Here is a 21,737-nt window from a genome sequence, read left to right on the forward strand (position 1 = left end):
ATTTTATTTGTGCATTGAAGAATTAACTATATTTTAGCGTATTTTTGTTACAAAGTCTAACGTAAACTGTTTGAGAGTGTTTTGTGACCATACGAAATATGAAAAAGGGCTTATGTAATGTTCTTTTATATTTCATGAGTTATTGCGTCATGTTTATGAGAGAATACACAATATGCCACATGTGCTTTGGAAGTTTCTGGAGGGTCCTAGTATTGGGTTTTATCTTTTTTTTATTTTGGGAACAAAGAGTGGGCGGAGATAGCTGACTGAGAGTTCTTCTCTCTCTTGCATGAATACGCATTCGAAAGAGTAATAATTGGTAACTCTGATGCCTTACCCCAGCCCCCACGCTTCCAAACCTCAGTACTGGAAGTTTCTGGAAGTAGCTACGTCTCTTATATAAGGCGATCCCCAGGGTTAGATAGAGATAGAAAATTGCAACCTTAAGACATCCATCTACCAGTCTCACTCTCTCTCGCACCCAGCTCAGAGTATTGTTTTAAAAGTGTTCAGTACCTATAGTGTGTCCTCTCCAAAGTGATTTTGTGCCCCGGCATATATTGTGTGTAGTGAGTACTTATAAAATTCTCTTAGAGTTTTTGTAAACGGCCATGTAGGAAGGTAAGGTATTTGTATTGTGATCTGGTTATCTATTTTTCATTAAGTGACCAACTTAAATAGTGTACTCAGGTTTAATTTCAAGTGAAACAAGTGATTGTATAATTTTCGCAAGTGTTCTTTCTTTTTCTTAGTCTAAGGATTATTCAGATTTAACATTTAAAGTAGAGTCATTATATAATTTTCAGATTGTAAAATTTTATCTTCATCTAAGTCTTTTTCAGACTTAGTATTTCGAGTGACTGTATTTGTCATTATGTAAATTCTTTCAAAGTGTTATAATTTATATAGAATATATTTATTTTTGTAAAGAGTGTATTATTCCAATCACCATTGTTTAGAATAGAATCTGCTCATATCCTGTTAATGAACTGAAGTTAGAGCTATTTGAATATTCGTAGTAATAATTACACAGTTTAATTTTTAGTGTACTTAAGAGACTTTTGGATATTCAGTGTTTTATATATTGCTGTCTGGGAGTTATTTAACTGTCTCAGAATTCGTGTATTAACATTTCAAAGTGTAACAGTTTTGATATAAAAGTAAACAAGTGAGTTTGGAGTTCGAGAGGTTGATTAACTTGCCAGTCGTAGTATATATTATATTATATGTTCGGTTCCCAGTCAAGAGCCATAATCGTATAATATATAAACATATATATATATATATATATATATATATATATATATATATATATATATATATATATATATATATATATTATATATATATATATTATATATACATATAAATATATATTTTTACGAAGCTAGTCTTCATGAAAATTTAATATTTTATTCACGTATTTTATTTGTGTATTTAAGAGATATATAGCCAGCTCGTACGGTGAGTTCCACTCACGTAGGATTAAGTAATGTATGTAAATTTCACAAGACTTCTTCATTCATTTAATTTTATTTTCATTCAGTCTCGTACATGTAAATTTATGTTATCTTAAAGAATTAAATTCTTATTTAATGTAGTTTTGTTACAAAGGCTTATGTAACCTTGTTTATGTATGCTGCATGACACACACGTTAGGGATTGCGTCATGTTTCCACGTGGTTGGAAGAGACATGAAAGTTCTCGACAAAAAATTATGCTTTTTATTAATGTTACGAGAGGAAGTGGGTGGAGTTAGCTGAGAAAGAGTTGCCCTGCACACAACGTTAGTACCCCTTCTTTAAATTATTAAGTTGGCAACCTTAAACCGCTAAAGAAATGCCCCCACGCCACGAGAATGATTTACTGGAAATTTCTAGAGTGAATTAAGTTAATATATATAGGACCTAGCGATGCATAAGAAGCAGAAGAGATCCAGCCTGACACCCCTCAAGATTTGTGCTTCCGCCAGCCTCTATCCAGCCAATACATGCTTAGTGTCTCAAAACGTGCATAGTGTATCCTCTCAAACGTGAATAGAGATTTTTTTCCAATATATACCGTGTATAGTGTTGAATCAAACATTGGTGATATTATTGTATGCCTAAGTTAAAAGTATATTAATCGAAGAGTAAAAGTGTGGATAACAAAAAACTTCGTCCTTAAATAGCAAATAAAGATCCCAATAGGATAATATCATGATAAGAATAAAAAAACTTGAATTCCATCGTAATCGTAATTCCGGCTCATTCTTACCTAATAACATTATTACAGAATTTCGTTATCCAACACGTCTCTCGGAGGCAAGAGCGCAAAAACTCTCGATTTTATATATTCTAAAACTAATTGATATTTCAAATTTCTAATTTGAAGAGATTAAAGTTCCACTTCAAAAAATATAATTTTTTTCTTACGTCGTTGAAAAGACGGCATGCACAAGACATTTGATGGAGCACAAGTAGCACTTTATATACGAAGTTTATATGCAAGGTACCTACACAAAAATAGGTCAATTACAGAATATTCACGCAAATATCAACGGACTGGAATTTCTATTCACCAGTACAGTGGCTACACAAAGGCACATCAGAAGCTCGAAGTTGCTAGTTACAGAGGCATTGAATCTCCCCTCTAAGATAACAATTCAAGATAAGCCAGCAGTGATACCACTTCCTAAATGAAAGTGCAACATCCCATTTGGGGAAGGGCTAAAACCTCCTGACAAACTAATCTTGGTTTTAGGTTATAACACATTCTAAGCATTCCATCATTTAAAATGTTCCAGCATTGTGAGAGCTAAAAGTACTTGGTAAAAGCAGGTCTAGTTAACATCAATAATAATTCAAAATTCAATAACAGTTACATATTATGGTATTACTCAGGAATAACCGAATGGAAATCATTATTTGTTAGTGATGCTTTGTCTTTTTATGAAATTATTATTTCTAAGCTTTTTGATATGTTGATATTAATTTTATCCCAGGAATAACATTAATGCGATTATAAATATTATCTTATACAAGAAAAAGAACACATTATTAATTCGAAAAGAAACAATTCCACAACAAAGAATAATCCTTACTCAAAGGCTAACGTTATCAAATGTGTCGTTTAGAAATAATAATAACAGAATTTTTTCCTTTTCTGATCTAACAGTAAGCTCTGGAAACTTCTTATTTATCATCAAGAAACTTGTGTGCAATGTTAGAGGTATGCAGATAAATATAATAGATGGAAAGCTAAAAACAATGTCCCCGGATATTTACTTTATGTAATCCAGGAAAACTTGGTCAAATAAATCTACAAAAAACATTCCGAGAAATATAAATGTGGATGGTCTATTCACTAAAAGTTGATGGTGGTCCGCGCAGACACATAGAAAATCCGATACCGGTTTCGAGAGAATTCGTTCAAAAGTCAAATTTATTCATAGCTCGTCATCGTATCTTCTCTCGAGGAATTGCCGCCTGGCTTTGAATCATAAGGGAAAGAAGGGCTACGCATTTGCAGGGTTCATGAAATAATATCGTTCTCTAGATTTATTCGTTTGCTCGGGGAAAGGGAAAGAAAATAGTACTTTAAAATAAATATATTGCTTATAAAACTATAGAACGGATACATACAATTGTTTCATTGAATTTTATATTTAGATGCTACAATCTGAATAAGCATTCTTAAACTGGGCCAAAAAGCATTATATATATATATATATATATATATATATATATATATATATATATATATATATATATATATATATATAGGCTATATATATATATATATATATATACATATATATATATATATAGATATAGATATATATATATATATATATATATATATATATATATATATACTATATATATATATATATATATATATATATATATATATATATATATATACAGAGAGAGAGAGAGAGAGAGAGAGAGAGAGAGAGAGAGAGAGAGAGAGAGAGAGAGAGAGAGAGAGAGAAAAGCGGGGAAAGAACAGTAAAGAGAAACAAGTTAATTCTTCGTTATTGAAATAGTCATAAGGCTCTTTTACATCTTACACTGGAATCTCCTTCAAATGAATGGTCAAAATGTTGAGAAACATTGTACGATAAGAAATTTTTCCGAAAAGAGAAATAATCATAACATGGTACTGTGAACTTTCATTTCAGCCAGAATTATTTCGCAATTGGGAAAACAATACGAAACAGACTCAAATGATCTATCTAATCTCAAGTGATTTTTGATGTTTGTAAAACTCGCAACATTCAATCTCATGATTTTTAAATTAATATTGAGATCCTTTAGTTATTGGAAATTGCACCCTTGGAAGGCTACAATTCCAAAATGAAAATGTCTAAAAGTCAAACTGGATTAATTTTATTGAAATGAAATATAAAACATTGTACGTAATCCCAACACTACTTGATAGGAATGTTACTCTAGATATAAAAAATGGGCCTGATATGATGCTTATGGCAATTAAGGGGAAGGTTCTAGGTTTATTGATTACATCATTCAAAAGAAACTAACAAACTGCAAAGGAAATTATGCCGAGAATCTGTAGGTCACCCTGCACATGTCATAATATGACGAAGTAAATGCCAAAAAAATAAAACACAGATCAAACTTGATTTACTCGCCTAGCGGTGTAAGATAATTTGGGTGCGTGTACAGCATCACACACTAAAAGGTCAAAACCACCACCACTGATTAATCACGAGGAAATCGTTTACTTACCCAGAGCAGTCTTCTCCGCCCACTCATCTTGCGCGCAGTAATTACTGTCTTGGATGGCATCCTGTCTCGTCACCTGTTTCCTACCACTCCTCGCAAACTGTTTGGAGCTACGCCTAGTTCCTTCTCCGTTGGCTGAAACCAATAGTCCATTCGGTTTTGATATGACAGGCCTCTTATTGTTATTATTGTTATTGTTGTTTTTTATTTTTCCTCTAGTGTTGCGACTGCGGTCAGAAGGTTGGAGACCCGCCACGACAGAGTTCATGTCGGCGCCTGTCACTGTCTTGCAACCATCATTCCTGCAAAGAAAGGCAGTGAAGGAGACAAAGGTCAGTAATGCAATCATTGCTCCAGATAGGTAAACAATAGATACAGGTGGAAGCGAAATCACATCAAAGAATAAACTTTCTTTACGATGATACGGTTTTGTTTTCTTTTAGTATGCCTGGAACTAAGGTTAGAAAATACAATAATAAGGGGACTGGGGAAAAATAATTAAGGTAAAATTTTATATTTTGCACAAACAAACATAAACATGATATTGCCATAATTTTAAAGACATGTGTATAATTAAATTTGACTCTAGCACAAAAAAAAAAAAACACTCCAGAATAAAAGAACAGGGGTAAATATTAAACGGGTAAATTGATTCATTCATTCATTCATTGTCGTCAAATACTAAGCAGGTATATGCAGATTAAGATTGATAGATAAATAAATCGATAGAATACTTGAAATGCCATAAGCAAGTACGTATGCAGAAAGATGTAAAAGCAAAGATAGCAAATAAATTACGTATTTTGAAAAGCAGATAATCTTTAGAGAAGACAATAGACTGAATCCAAACAAGGAGAGAATGTCACTATCAGAAAGAGATCAAATGACAAACCTAGCGGAAAAATCGAAAGACGAAATAACGGTCTTACGGTAAGGTCGCCATGCGATTTTTTTTTTTTTTTTTTTTTTTTCAGCATAGTCCTCTGTCTCATTGTAACGCCATCTTTTTTTTTTCTTTTGAGAGTTTAAAAGATAAACTTTGATAATGCTTAGTTCTTACGAATGGAAAATAAATGAATGTTACATTATATAACAAGAGTAATCAGATATTTCTGACCTCTGCCAAAGGTTAATGGAGTAGTCCATGGCCTAAGATCTATCTGTGATGGAAATTTCATCAAAATCCGTCAATTTGTTCTGAAATCATCTTTGAAATGGCAAAATATGCATATCCCGATCCAGAATCCGAATTCAGGACCGGATCATCCCCAAAATTTAATGGGGGGCGTTGATGACCTAAAATCTATCTATGGTAAAAATTTCGTCAAAATCCGTCGAGCAATTTTGACATGATCCTGTCCACAGACACACAGACAAATGTCCATAGACACAGACAAATAAATAAACCGACTCGATCACACAACCTCGTTGGCGGAGGTAATAAAGCAATAAGAGGAAATTAAAACAGGAGACGAATGAAACAGCCTTTCGAAACTGAGCACTATCCTCTTACACTTGCAGGAAAATCACTAATATTTACTTGAGTTCCAGTAAATGTGATTTAGAAAATATTCAGGTTGTAATTTCACTTGATTAGAGGGGGTATGAAATATTCACGAGCGAATCAGTTTGTGATAGTCATTTACAAGATGATGTCTTCTGTTTTATATAAAAGGCCGTGAATACGGATGTGAGCCATTACGTCAAAAATAACTTAAGAGATATGCACAGCTAGTCGTATGCCTAACAACTCCACTGCCAATGGATTTATGGTAGCTTTAATTGGTAGCTCCAGCTGCACTTCTAAATCTAATTCAACTTGAAAAGCTTCCTAACCTGACTTAGAAGCCCGAACTCAAATTAAGTACAGGGACGCATGCATTCTATACTAACCAGACCCCAGCTATCTTAACCTAGTACGTTCCAGAATGATGGTGGAGATGCCTACGTACTCATATTCGTAGTTACCTAATATACAAAAACATTGAAAATCAATGGAACTATATAAAAGAAATGATATATGAAGCAATTAATAACTGTAAATATTATTGTTTTTAAGACATAATTTCAACACGATATACCTGAATCGTTTTATGAAAACAGCAACTCACAGAGAGAGGATATCTTATAATCTCCAAAATTCTGTCTTATAATGATCTAGCATCCATTTCAATTACAAGCCTTTTACCCTAATCCTATTATTTTCCGAAGACCCGAGCGAAACCAGATAAAGGGAGAGAAGAGCTCAGTAGAATTTGACAGGATGCAGTGGACAATCATTTTGGATGGAAGCTTGTAGGATTCAGGGTAAACGGAACCAAAGGATGAATTCCAATCTTTTCGGCTGAGGGAAAGATATAGTTCCCACACTGCGCAATTTGGTAAATGTTTAACTACGAAGATTAAACTTGGGAAGCATAGTCCTGACTTGTGCAACAAAGTTGCTTTGCCAGATAATTTTCTTTCTGCTTTGCAGCGAATTAGCCAAAAGACAGAAGGTATCCGGCGAGTTTATCTAGAACAATTTGTATAAATGCAATTTATTTAATGTAATTTGTCTGAAACAATTCATCTTAAAGTACAATTCATCTCCAAGCAAATTGTATACAATCTCAGATTGTCTAAAATTCATTTGTATTAGCCCTATGCATATAAACATGATGCCTCAAGAGTTTCTTCACCGTATGTATTTACTAAGAAAACTATAAACAATGGAAATGAATAGTTACGTACTTTTTACTGTGCTAATAAGAATAAATAGAAGAAACATACATAACTTCTTTACAAGAGTTAAAGAGTCTTGAAAGCACCATGAAAGTGTGCTTGAAAGAATTTGCAAATACTGAACGAAACGGCGGTTTTTTTTTTTCACTTCAGCCTGTTTCTTCCATGTACAGTAATTCAAAATAATGGCTTACAACGAAGCTATGAAACGGATACTAATTTTGCTATAGGGATGAGGATGTTGTCAATATTACCATTGGAGCCAACAAACACAGTAACAGAAGCATTGAGCTATTATGTGATAACTACATGTTCCCCCATTAAGCACAAGAGGTCGTTGATTATTTTAAAAACAATCGGATTAGATTGAGAGGCCTAACAGATGGAATGCGATGCTCACCTCTCTTTCCACATTGTGGAATACGTACAGTATATGTATTCTAGAGTGCTAGATGATTTGCCAAAAACAAACAATTCCATCGAGGGATGGCCATGTGGATTTGAAACTGCAGTAAGCGCGCATCACCCCAATATATGGAGTTTATCAATGTTTACAAAAAGAGCAAATTTTCAACGAGTTTCAGATTGAGCAGTGAGCTGCTGGGATAGAGCCAGAACCGCCAACGAAGAGATACCAAGATGCTGCAAAACGAATACGAAGCTTTCCTGGTTCAAACTTTTGATCGACATATTATTATTGATTAAATCCATGGTATTTCGCACAAGCTATCTTTCTAACTATAACTTAATTTGGATATTTTATATTGCAATCTAATCCTTTTTCGTATGGATTATAAATTTGAGAAGTCCATTCAGTAAATAAATCTTTTACTACATTAGGAATTTAATCATTCCAATGTTCTTATAAATAAGGATGTACCGATTTTTTATTATTGTCTTTTTTACACTCAAATTCATCAAGTAGTACACAAATAGTTTCATTCTAAACATTACTGAATAACTAGTTCTGCTCCCCATTATGATAAGCAATTATTCATACTCAGTAGCATAGAAAAGTGTGCATAACTATTCCTTTTCGTTGTTAACAAGTTTTCTCAGTAAATATTATACTGTGAAGGAACTATGGAGGCATCATATATATATATATATATATATATATATATATATATATATATATATATGTATATATATACATATATATATATATATGTATATATACATATATGTGTATATATATGTATGTATATATACATATATATATATACATATACATATATATATATATATATATATATATATATATATGTAAATATGCATATATATGTATATATACATATATAAGTATATATATGTATATATATATGCATGTATATATATATATATATATATATATATATATATATATATATATATGTATATATATACATGTACATATATAATATGTATATATATATATATATATATATATATATATATATATATATATTTGCAAATATATGCATATATATATACATATATATATATATATATATATATATATGTATATACATATATATAGATATATATGTGTGTATTTATATATATATATTATATATATACTGTATATATATATATATATATATATATATATATATATATATATATATATATATATATATATATATATATTACGGCTGCCAAATTACATAAACCCCCAAGTTCCAAACTCACCTGTTATTTCATAGAAGTCTGTTATACTTGAAAAATACCCGAGCTCTGAGAAATCATACAACTCCCTGACGGCAATATATAACGAGAACACTAAATATCCAAAGGTCTCTTATATATACTCAAAACAAAACTGAGCAATTATTTATCAAGAACTATTCAAAACAACCTCTACTTCGATTCTTAGTCAGGGATTACGAGAGAGCTCTGTAAGAAATACTTGTGATCGAAATAATACACAAATTACCAAAATAAATATATTCTATAAAAAAATTTATAACATAATACAGAATATTATCACCAAAATGAATCACTCGAAATATTAAAACTGAAAAAAACCTTAGAATAAGACAAGAAAAAGATACTTATGAAAATTATACAATCACTTGCATCACTGGAAACTAATTTATAAAAATATTCAATCTTGATAATTAATGACAATAGTTAAACTTTACCACTCTAATAATTAAACTATTATTTAAATTTACATAAAAGTAACTGATAAACTTACGTGTTTTTAGTTCACACAAAGTTTCCGCCCAGATAACAATACAAATACACTTCACTGTTTTAACCTAAACTCACAGTGCCAGTTTGAAAGTTTAAAGGTTTAAAGGCCTCTCATGAATGGCCGAGGCAAAGGACTGTGACATTGGCCAATCAAGCAGGACAATGCCCTAGAGACTGACCACATAATAACATATGATCAGCGCCCAAGCACCAACTCATAACAAGCTAGGACCACGGAGGGCCAAGCAATGGCTGCTGATGACTCAGCAGATAGAACTATTGCTATAGGCTTCCCCAAAACCCCCATCTTTAGCTAACAAGGATAGTGAGGTTCCAGCGACTAAAGAAACTAACGAGTTTGAGCGGGACTCGAACCCCAGTCTGGCGTTCACCAATCAGGGATGTTATCACATCAGCCACCACAACCAGTTAAAGATATTTATATTACACCCATATTCATATTGATACATTACACTTGAAATGTTATTAAATTGCTTTATCAACGTTTGAACACACTACACAATATATGTTGGGTAAAAAACTTATTCACTTTGGAGAAGGCACACACTTGAGGCACTTGTGAGAGAGAGGCAAACTTTGGCTCTTGAATAGGCTTGATCTCTTCTGCTGCTATGCATTCCTAGGGGCACATATATATTGACTTAAAAACTTCTAGATTATTCTAGTAGATCATTCTCGTAGCTTGGGGGCAAGGCCTTACGGCGTAAGGTTGCCAACAAGTCAAGTATTAGACGAATACCAACGCACAAGCAAGGTAATTCTCTCTCATCTAACTCTGCCCACCTACCTCCTCAAAACAATAAAACATAAGATAAAACTAACTCTGGGGTTTTCGGGAACATTCCAACCACGTGAATAATATAACATGACGCAATACCTCATAAAAATATTACATAAAACCTCGTTTTCAAACTTCGTATGGTTTGTACAGCATACTTAGATTACATAAGACTTCATAACAAAATCGTGAAATAAAAAGTTAATTCTTGAAAATAACGTAAATTTACATATACTGACTTGAATGAAAAATACAATTAAACGAACGACGATAGTCGTACGTAATTTACATACAAATACTTAAACCTACAAAAAAGGAACTCGCCTTACGAGCTGGCTATATAAATCTTACACAAATAAAATACATGAGTAAAATATTTACTCTACACAAGACCAGCTTCGTAAGATATATATATATATATATATATATATATATATATATATATATATATATATATATATATATATGTATATATATATACAAATTTCTATCTCATACTAGGATCGAACCCTAGCCTCTTCAGATGAAATGCCACCTCGCTTCCAACCATGCCACCAGAGGCTTAGAATAAGTCGGAACCTAAATGCTAACTGCATTTCAGGATTTACCTTGCGAGACATCAGTCTCTTAACAGCGAGTTTTCCCCAACTTTCCGGCCCACCAGGTGACACAATTAAAGGTATAAAGGCCACTCATGAATGGCAGAGGCAAGGGACAGTGACCTTGTCCTATCAAGCAGGACAATGCCCTAGAGACTGGCCATATTACATATGATCAGAGCCTGAGTCTCCTCTCCACCCAATCTAAGACCAAGGAGAGCCAAGCAATGGCTGCTGATGACTCAGCAGATGGACCTATAGGCTCACACGGATGGTGAGTTTGCAGCGACCAAGGAAACTAACGAGTCTGAGCGAGACTTAAACGCTAGTTTGGCAGTCACCAGGCAAAGACGGTACCACAAGGCAACCACAGCCTGATTGCTTTTAATTCGAATTACCCCTAATGATTCAATTGTGTCACCTGGTGGGCAGGGAATCGGGGAAAACTCGCGTGTAAAAGACTGATATCTCGCCAGGTAAATCCTGAATTGCAGTTAGCAGTTAGGTTTTGACTTATTTTGAGCTTCTGGTGGCATGGTTGGAAGCGAGCTGGCCTTTCATTTGAAGGGGCTAGGGTTTGATCCCAATATGGGATAGAAATTTATTTCTATTTGAGCACGATATTGTGTTGATTTTCAGCCACACACACACATATATATATATATATATATATATATATATATATATATACTATATATATAGTATATATATATATATATATATATTGTATATATATATATATATATATATATATATATATAAAATGATAATACATATAAATTTTTGACAAATTATATATTAGACAATTTGCTTATAGATGAATCGTACTTTAGACAAATTGTTTTAGACGTACTGTTTTGGACAAATTGTTTTAAATAAATTTGATTTCAGACAAATTATTGTAGACGTACTGTTTTTGATAAATTGTTTTAAATAAATTATATTTTAGACAAATTATTTTAGACAAATTCGCCTAAACCCCAACAGAAAGGGATCTATAGAAGATCTTAATACAAGGTCATTAGTTCGACAGTTCGTCTTTGTATCAATTCTATGAGTAACATCAAAAGAAGTATTTTAGATATCAGAGCAATTTTCAAAATAGGGTCAAATTAGTTTGACATAAATTTAATAGCAATAAGAATGAAGAAAAAAATTAAAGTCGTCACAAAATAAACATAGTTTATTAGAATCAGATTTAAATATTTGAACTTTTCAACAGTAAAAAGAATTAACAAGTTGAGTGCACAATTTATTCACAATGAAAAGTTAGTTTTTTTCATGGCATTTTCTGTAGAAAATACCCTTTCCATGTACAGTATATGGGAATTTCATAAGAAAGAGTGAAACCTCAATTAAAACTTGTAACTGCTATATTCATTACTGATGAAAAAATCTTCGCAGATGACATTTCAAAGTCATCCCCCAAATGTTGATATTTCCTTATAGGTTATGGGACTTTCTCGAAAAAACCTTTTGTGGGAACATTTTCAAAGATCATTGTCTTTTTTTGTATGTTAACTTCTCAAATAAGATTTGTACTATCTGACCTTGTACTGGGCAAAATAGAGAGAGTACTGGTTCTTTTAGCAAGCTACGGATCTTTAGGTTTGTTCATTAAATAAAGACAAATTATTTCATTGGTAGCTGATGCAGTAAAGGTTAGTTACACAAACACAATATTCTCCAACACTTATAAAATTTCAAACGTACTATCAATGCTGATCTACCAAATTTACTAAATATTTACAAACGTAAAACTTGTTAGGAATATTGCAAGCTTTTGTTATTCCAAAATTTACATTTGATTCTTTGATGGCTTCTGAACTTTGAAAAAGAGCACAATTTAACGTTTTAAAATAATAGCCACACAAGTTCGGTATCAGACGTAAAATTTTTTAGTATTTCTGGTTTTAAATATGCTACACGGAAGACGAAGAAATTGCAGAATACTTCGAGATAAAGGTAAAGATTGATCAGGAAAAATCTTGTCAGGTGAAACGTCACTAAAAAGTTTTTCGAAACTTACACATTTCCCAACAATTTCAATCTAAATAGTAAATAATCCCCTTACTAAAATCTTCATATGCCAAACACAGGAATAGTAATAATGGCTAAAACGGTCGAATTAAACAATTGCTATCAAAAGTATTTAGATAAACGGAAGCATCATTCATCTGCCCCTCTTCAAATAACATTCGACAACTAAAAAGCAACAGCATGTTCGTTATCATCCTTTCCACCAATTGAAGTTATTCTTGTAAGGCATTGATATCTAATTGCCATATCTGGGACACCTGTTTTTAAATAAAGACATTTTTCCTTTACTATTCCAAACGCCACAGCTCCAACAAATTAACAGGAAGGAAGTTAAAAAAAAATCAGAAATAACAAAAATAAAAAGCCATTCACTGTACCGTATATTTCGAGGAATACCAATTCCCACGGAGTAAATCAGGGAAGAGGTGGCTTGACGGGAGTTACGAGACAGCCTGAGAGGAGGAGGAATCCTACCTCTGAGTTCAACAGAGCAGTGACCAAAAGAGTACCTATAGAAAAGGGAGATTGGGAGATGAAATGACATTGATAACACTGATCAAATGAATGAACTTAAATTCATCGAGGAGACAAAAGAGGAATCGCCCTGTGTATGTAATGTCATCTGCAGGATAAGATAGAAGCAAACTAAATATCCAAAATATTGATAGAAATGAGACTTGTTTACGTTTCCATTAGGAATATTGAAAACTAGAGGATAGAGGAGTCAGAGAAAGGGAAAGACTGTTTCTTGGAACTGTTGCGATCGACTAATTTACAGAATGCATATTTAAATAAGCTCTAAAGACTAATTCCCGAGGATACAACAAATCGAGACCCAGTGTTACAAACAGAAGGGAGCCTTGGATGGGGAGGGTTTAAATAAAAAACAATCAGGATATATATCACCAGTAAAAGCAAAGACAAGAACAGAGGTGGACTGAAAACTGTCATTGATAAAAAGAAGGAAATTATAAGTGAAAGATCAGAACTCGTTGGAATATAACAAGAGGGTGGGAAAGGGAGGAGGCGTTTTGTCATCACCAATCACAGACGTAGAGTACGAAGAGTTTGTTTAATTGATGTAAGAATACAGAGAGAAGATATAAACAGGTGTTTTAACTAACAAAACCTAACGTTTCATAATCCTCATCTTATGAGTGCGACGAATAAACATGTTTACTATATTAATGTATATTTTCTTTTCATGTAGAAAGATTTTATTATAAAGAGATGAGCTTGTCATTTAAGTAGGTCCTTTTGTTTTGTGTGTGATGTCTCCTTCATCAAACGTCACCCTCATTGAACATGAATGATATAAAAATAAGCAATAGTTAAAAATAATAAATTCACCATGAAGAAAATAGCATGGCTTCATTGACTGGCATATGATATAAAAACATCCATTGCGTATTCATAAATGTTAGTAGTACCATCAAAATGCGGATACATATAAAAACACCAAATAAACCTAAGACGTGGAAGTTAAAGGGAAGCCAATCGTCTACTTCTGGTGTTTAATGGCTGCAGGTAGGCTACAATCAGTCTTTAATGTGAATCAAATCAAGAGCTGTACGCTCTTGAAATCCATTAAACAGATGCAAAGTGTTTAGACAGTAAAGTCACACAGATCAAAACACAATAGGTTACAATGAGTAAGACCACCTGGGACGCAAATGATGCCATATTAGTGGGTGGCATTAAGATTCTTACCTTAGCAACGGGAGCGAAAAAACACTAGATGTAAATGTCAGCTTGATTTCAACTTGACAAACAAGTTAATGATTTCTCGGGATACTGTACATAAAATATTATGTTAATTAGCGTTATTACTATTGTAAGTCTAAACCAAAATACATGGGCTAATTGGCAACATAAGGATCAAAATCATTATCCCGATTGATATGCGTTTCCAAAAATGTATTCAATTGATCTCGCAATTTCTTCCTTTGTCATGATTAAATGTTATTAAAAACTTGAACAAAACACGAAAATTAAAAGATATTAGTTTAGAGCTAATATAGATTCAATTTTAGGTATCCTTGTAGAAATCTTTTATTTTACTAAAAACAATAGTTTTTTTTCATTTACTTCTTTTGAACTAATAATATAAATTTTAGAAAACTATTGAAATCTCAGGAAAACATACTGCACCGCATTTCCATAAGTTTTCAGTTGCCTTCACCAAAGGGTTTGTTTATTCGTATAAAGTAGCTAAGCAGATTTCTTCATCCTTGCCATTTATCGGAATTTTGATGAAATCTGTTCTATGAGTATTTTCTTTTACAAACTTAAAACCAATATTAACTGATACCATCGATTGCTTTCAACGATTTCCATTCCTACACCGTGGAAAAGAAAAATATTACCGATAATCATACGTACCTATCTTTCATCTTAGCATATATGTTGTAATTATAAAAGAGTACTTGACCTCTCTATATATTTTCATGGTTTATTATTGTGAAAATAATGTCATCATATTAATATTTCTTATATAAAGAGTCGGGAAAAATTAAACCATGTTTATCAAAAATAAACTCGCAAATCTAGCGAAAATATCATGCTGGCTAGAATAGCTATTATGAAGAAATGAATGGAAGAATTTTGATGGAAAACCTTAGATATGAAATGGGAATGAACAATAAGGCTGATAGAAAGTATTAAGAATTTTGGCAAGGATTAAAAAAGATTCTCTCTCTCTCTCTCTCTCTCTCTCTCTCTCTCTCTCTCTCTCTCTCTCTCTCTCTCTCTCTCTCTCTCTCTCTCTCTCTCATGATGTACTTCTCATTCACTTCCGCCGACTAGTATAAACTACGGTGAACAAGCAAGCCATTTTCTTACCCTTCGCAAACCAATCGAAAATGAAAACTGTTACTCCAAGCTCGCAAGTAAGGAAGTCCCGAAGTGATTATCTCCATTGTGATCCTTATCACAGGAATCTTTTCGTACCAGAGTTTTTCATTTCACTGAACATCGTCCTGGCATGAAGGGCACTAAGTTCACTCTTGATCATTTGTATCCCACACCGATACGTTCACTTCAAATCGTCAACCAACAGTCGGAGTACAACAGCTTTTGAGGAACCTGTAAGGTAGCGTTCTCTCTTTACCGAACTCAGTCTGAAATATTATCTTTTAATATTCGTCAGACCTTGGATATTTCTTGTGCTTTCTCAAATATAAAAAAAAAAAAATAATAATACAATCATTGACATGGGTTATCTTATTGCCTAGGTATTAATTTCTGTTTAAGAAAAAATAGTAGTTATTTAGGTCCAACCAAAGGGCAATGACTATTACTATCATTCAGGGTATACTCGAATAAAATGGCGAAAAAACAACCATTTATCATAGCAACACTTCCAAAACGACGCCGTCGATGAAAAACCACCGATACTTAAACCACGGGTCTAAAGACAATTCTATAATGCTGCGAAATTTGTATCGTATAATTCAAATTTCCAAGTTATTCAAGTTCAAAATAAAGCATGAATTTCCCATGACGAATGGTGCAGGCTTCATGCGTTCAATGCAATCACATACTGGGTAGCTCAAATCTCAATACCCAGCTGACGATTTCTGGGACCGCGTTCGATCCAGGACTATCCCTCTCAGGACCCACTGAGAATCATACAAATGTAAATGAATAACGGAATCTGCCGGGTAAAGGAAGGGATAATGGGGATTGCAAACTCACCTCTAAAGATTTACTGGGAGAAAAAAAAATATAATTTCACTGTCCAAATGAACCGTTATCAAGTTAAGTGAACTAATGAGAAATTAAGACTAGGAAGTTTATCCGATTAACAATTTCAATTTCGCCTATCTGATCTAAACTGTCCTCCGTTGAAATAAGTGTTATGTCATTTAAGGTTATTTCTAAAGAAGGGCTTTTCCAGCATATTTATGGTGTGCTTTGTTAGGCTGTGAATGGAATAAATTTGAGCGAAAGCAAATTAGAGGTTTGACATTTTATACTATATCATGTCTGATCATTTTATATAAATCCGTTACTGAATCAAGACTAAATGCAAAGAAAGTATTTTCCTTTCAGATGAATAATTAAATTCTTAAATTCAAGGTAATGTTAATCGCAAGAAGACGGAAAGGACCATTTTCCTTTTCCGTGGCGTGTTATCACGTTGGTTAGCTATTGTCCATTTAGGCTCTAACACTTTCTTGACAAAGATACTGTATTTTTCTAACCAATTTCAATAATTAACATATGAACAGGCTTTGAAAATATCCTTCCAATTATACAATAGCTGAAGCATTCCGCACAGAAATATCGTTCGTAATGAATAAAAATATTCCAAAAGGCTCATTGAAAACTGGCCCGTGAAGCGTTTTTTTTCTCTGCCAGTTAGTATCTGAAGTTTCCACCTAGCATGCACTCACCACTGTCCCCTCTACTTAGAGGTCACTAGATTGGCTTTCAAGAACGAAATTATTTGTGCAAATACCGCAGTGTTGCGAACACATACCAAAACGCCCTCGTAACAGGAAACTTCAGAGATAATACTTCACGCGAAGGAAATCGATTTGCTCGACACTGATGTTGGTAAAAACATCTTTTTGCTTAGGAATGAAACCATCCTTCTTAAACGACTTACGTTTACTTACTATAGCCCCAACAAGAATTCTATAAACATATGGAACTCTCGATACAGAACTAACACTTAAAACGCAATATGAGTAAAATTTGCGGCCGCTATCGAACATTTCGCCGAACGCCAGTCATAATTATCTCCATAAGAACAATTCCACTCAAGTCCGTTGCTCCTACACTCATATTTTTAATCGACATCAAAATTCGGTAAACCTTAATCTCGAACGCTATTGGGCTAAACTACGGGACCACTCTCCCAGCAACCACCACCTTTCCGTACCCGGTCACTACAACAACTACAGCATCAGTCTATCATTCAACCGTCTTCACATCTCATTTCTTAAAACGATGATGGTTAATCCTACCTGGAATTGTTTTGATAAATAAATACTATAATTACAAACGTATTTTGACCATAAAAATATATCTTCCCAATGCCTTCTGTTGTGTTACCACAATTTTTTGGTATACCAGAACCAAATTTTGAGTATAAACCAAACCTATCTTTCAAATCCTTAAAAGGAGACCCGTAAAAGCTCAATATCAAAAAGTCTGCAAAGACCTGGGCTGACTTTCAACCTGCCCGAATCATCTGTTTCATCCCTGGTAAAGCGATCCCGTCTTTCCTTTGAGCGAAAATGGGCCGTTTGCTGCGTGATCTTAGGGCAACATTTGGAGACCGGGATTTTGACATAAACCGCAAGGCAACTCAACTTACAGTAGGATTGTTACTGGAGACGGATAGGAGGACAGGTTGATGGATATAATTCTCTTTCTCTCTCATTCTTTCTATTTCTCTTCCGTTAAAGACATACGCGTTACTTATATAAGTATCAGAAATAAACATCATCTTATAAAAAACTAAAATATGTCATCCTGAAACATCACCAATAATTCAAATAGAACACACAATAATGCCATTAAACTAAGTAAATATTTTATCATGATTATGATGATAATTATATCATCATCAGTGATTACTATTATCATTTATATTTCTGCAAATAATATTATCATCATTGGCGTAGCATTATATATTATTACCATCATCATTATCAAGATTATGGTTTGCAACATTTATATCATTATTATCACAATATTGTCATCCTTATACATATTGTTATTATCATTATCACCTCCGACAAGGTGCTTAGAAAATTGAGTCAGTTTATCTATTTATTTATTTATCTGTGTGTGTCTGTTTGTTTATCTGAGGACAGGATTACGTCAAAACTACTGGACGGATTTTGACGACAATTTCACCACAGGTAGATCTTAGGTCATGGACGAGCCCATTAAATTTTTAAGATAATCCAGATTTGTATTTATCGTCATTCTAAAGATAAAATCAAAACAAATTGATGGACTTGGACAAAATTTTAACCACAGATAGATCTTAGGCCACTTACGACCCCATTAAATTTTGAAAATGATCTGGATCTGCATCCTATATCCGGATTTTCATTTTTCATCATTTTAAAGATAATGCCAAACGATTTCTCAGATTTTGAGGAAATTTCCACTACAGATAGATGGTAGGCCATGGACGAGCCCATTAACTTTTAGAGATGATCAGCTTCCGGATCCGGATTTGTATTTTTCGTCATTTTAAAGATAACGCTAAACAAATTCTCAGATTTTGGGGAAATTTCCACCACTGATAGATGGTAGGCCATGGAGGGGCCCATTAACTTTTAGAGATGATCAGCTTCCAGATCCGGATTTGCATTTTTCGTCATTTTAAAGATAACGCTAAACAAATTCTCAGATTTTGGGGAAATTTCCACCACTGATAGATGGTAGGCCATGGAGGGGCCCATTAACTTTTAGAGATGATCAGCTTCCGGATCCGGATTTGCATTTTTCGTCATTTTAAAGATAACGCCAAACAAATTCTCAGATTTTGAGGAAATTTCCACCACAGATAGATGGTAGGCCATGGAGGGGCCCATTAACTTTTAGAGATGATCAGCTTCCGGATCCGGATTTGCATTTTTCGTCATTTTAAAGATAACGCTAAACAAATTCTCAGATTTTGGGGAAATTTCCACCACAGATAGATGGTAGGCTATGGAGGGGCCCATTAACTTTTAGAGATGATCAGCTTCCAGATCCGGATTTGCATTTTTCGTCATTTTAAAGATAACGCTAAACAAATTCTCAGATTTTGGGGAAATTTCCACCACAGATAGATGGTAGGCCATGGAGGGGCCCATTAACTTTTAGAGATGATCAGCTTCCGGATCCGGATTTGCATTTTTCGTCATTTTAAAGATAACGCTAAACAAATTCTCAGATTTTGGGGAAATTTCCACCACAGATAGATGGTAGGCCATGGAGGGGCCCATTAACTTTTAGAGATGATCAGCTTCCGGATCCGGATTTGCATTTTTCGTCATTTTAAAGATAACGCTAAACAAATTCTCAGATTTTGGGGAAATTTCCACCACAGATAGATGGTAGGCCATGGAGGGGCCCATTAACTTTTAGAGATGATCAGCTTCCGGATCCGGATTTGCATTTTTCGTCATTTTAAAGATAACGCTAAACAAATTCTCAGATTTTGGGGAAATTTCCACCACAGATAGATGGTAGGCCATGGAGGGGCCCATTAACTTTTAGAGATGATCAGCTTCCGGATCCGGATTTGCATTTTTCGTCATTTTAAAGATAACGCTAAACAAATTCTCAGATTTTGGGGAAATTTCCACCACAGATAGATGGTAGGCCATGGAGGGGCCCATTAACTTTTAGAGATGATCAGCTTCCGGATCCGGATTTGCATTTTTCGTCATTTTAAAGATAACGCCAAACAAATTCTCAGATTTTGGGGAAATTTCCACCACAGATAGATGGTAGGCCATGGAGGGGCCCATTAACTTTTAGAGATGATCAGCTTCCAGATCCGGATTTGCATTTTTCGTCATTTTAAAGATAACGCTAAACAAATTCTCAGATTTTGGGGAAATTTCCACCACAGATAGATGGTAGGCTATGGAGGGGCCCATTAACTTTTAGAGATGATCAGCTTCCAGATCCGGATTTGCATTTTTCGTCATTTTAAAGATAACATCAAACAAATTTTCAGATTTTGACAAAATTTCAACCACAGATAGATGGTAGGCCATGGAGGGGCCCATTAACTTTTAGAGATGATCAGCTTCCAGATCCGGATTTGCATTTTTCGTCATTTTAAAGATAACGCTAAACAAATTCTCAGATTTTGGGGAAATTTCCACCACAGATAGATGGTAGGCTATGGAGGGGCCCATTAACTTTCAGAGATGATCAGCTTCCGGATCCGGATTTGCATTTTTCGTCATTTTAAAGATAACATCAAACAAATTTTCAGATTTTGACAAAATTTCAACCACAGATAGATGGTAGGCCATGGAGGGGCCCATTAACTTTTAGAGATGATCAGCTTCCAGATCTGGATTTGCATTTTTCGTCATTTTAAAGATAACGCCAAACAAATTCTCAGATTTTGAGGAAATTTCCACCACAGATAGATGGTAGGCTATGGAGGGGCCCATTAACTTTTAGAGATGATCAGCTTCCGGATCCGGATTTGCATTTTTCGTCATTTTAAAGATAACGCCAAACAAATTCTCAGATTTTGGGGAAATTTCCACCACAGATAGATGGTAGGCCATGGAGGGGCCCATTAACTTTTAGAGATGATCAGCTTCCGGATCCGGATTTGCATTTTTCGTCATTTTAAAGATAACGCCAAACAAATTCTCAGATTTTGAGGAAATTTCCACCACAGATAGATCGTAAGCCATGAACAAGCCCATTAACTTTTAGAGATGATCAGGTTCCGGATCCGGATTCTAGATCCGGCTTTCCATTTTTCGTCATTATACAGAAAACATCAAACAAATTTTCCGATTTTGAGGATATTTCCACTACAGATAGATGGTAGGCCAAGGACGAGCCCATTAACTTTTAGAGATGATCAGGTTCTAGATCCAGTTTCTAGAACTGGATTTGCATTTTTCGTCATTTTAAAGATAACAACAAACAAATTATCAGATTTTGACGAAATTTCCACAG

At 33.8% G+C, this 21,737-nt stretch overlaps 1 protein-coding gene across 5 annotated transcripts in view; it reads right to left on the reverse strand.

Moving 5' to 3' along the window:
- vari (MAGUK p55 subfamily member vari) overlaps window positions 1-21,737 on the reverse strand; it is a 310,024-nt gene that overhangs the window by 271,126 nt on the left and 17,161 nt on the right. For 4 of the 5 annotated variants that reach the window (XM_068372529.1, XM_068372527.1, XM_068372528.1 and 1 more), the window contains exons 2-3: window positions 13,448-13,579; window positions 4,734-5,032 (exon numbers count right to left, since the gene is read on the reverse strand). In XM_068372529.1, the coding sequence (XP_068228630.1) occupies window positions 4,734-5,032; window positions 13,448-13,579 (431 nt within the window). The remainder of the gene's footprint in view (window positions 1-4,733; window positions 5,033-13,447; window positions 13,580-21,737) is intronic. The other variant, XM_068372530.1, reaches the window with a different exon arrangement.

The sequence above is a fragment of the Palaemon carinicauda genome, chromosome 4, assembly GCF_036898095.1.
Source record: "Palaemon carinicauda isolate YSFRI2023 chromosome 4, ASM3689809v2, whole genome shotgun sequence".
Lineage (NCBI taxonomy): Eukaryota > Metazoa > Arthropoda > Malacostraca > Decapoda > Palaemonidae > Palaemon > Palaemon carinicauda.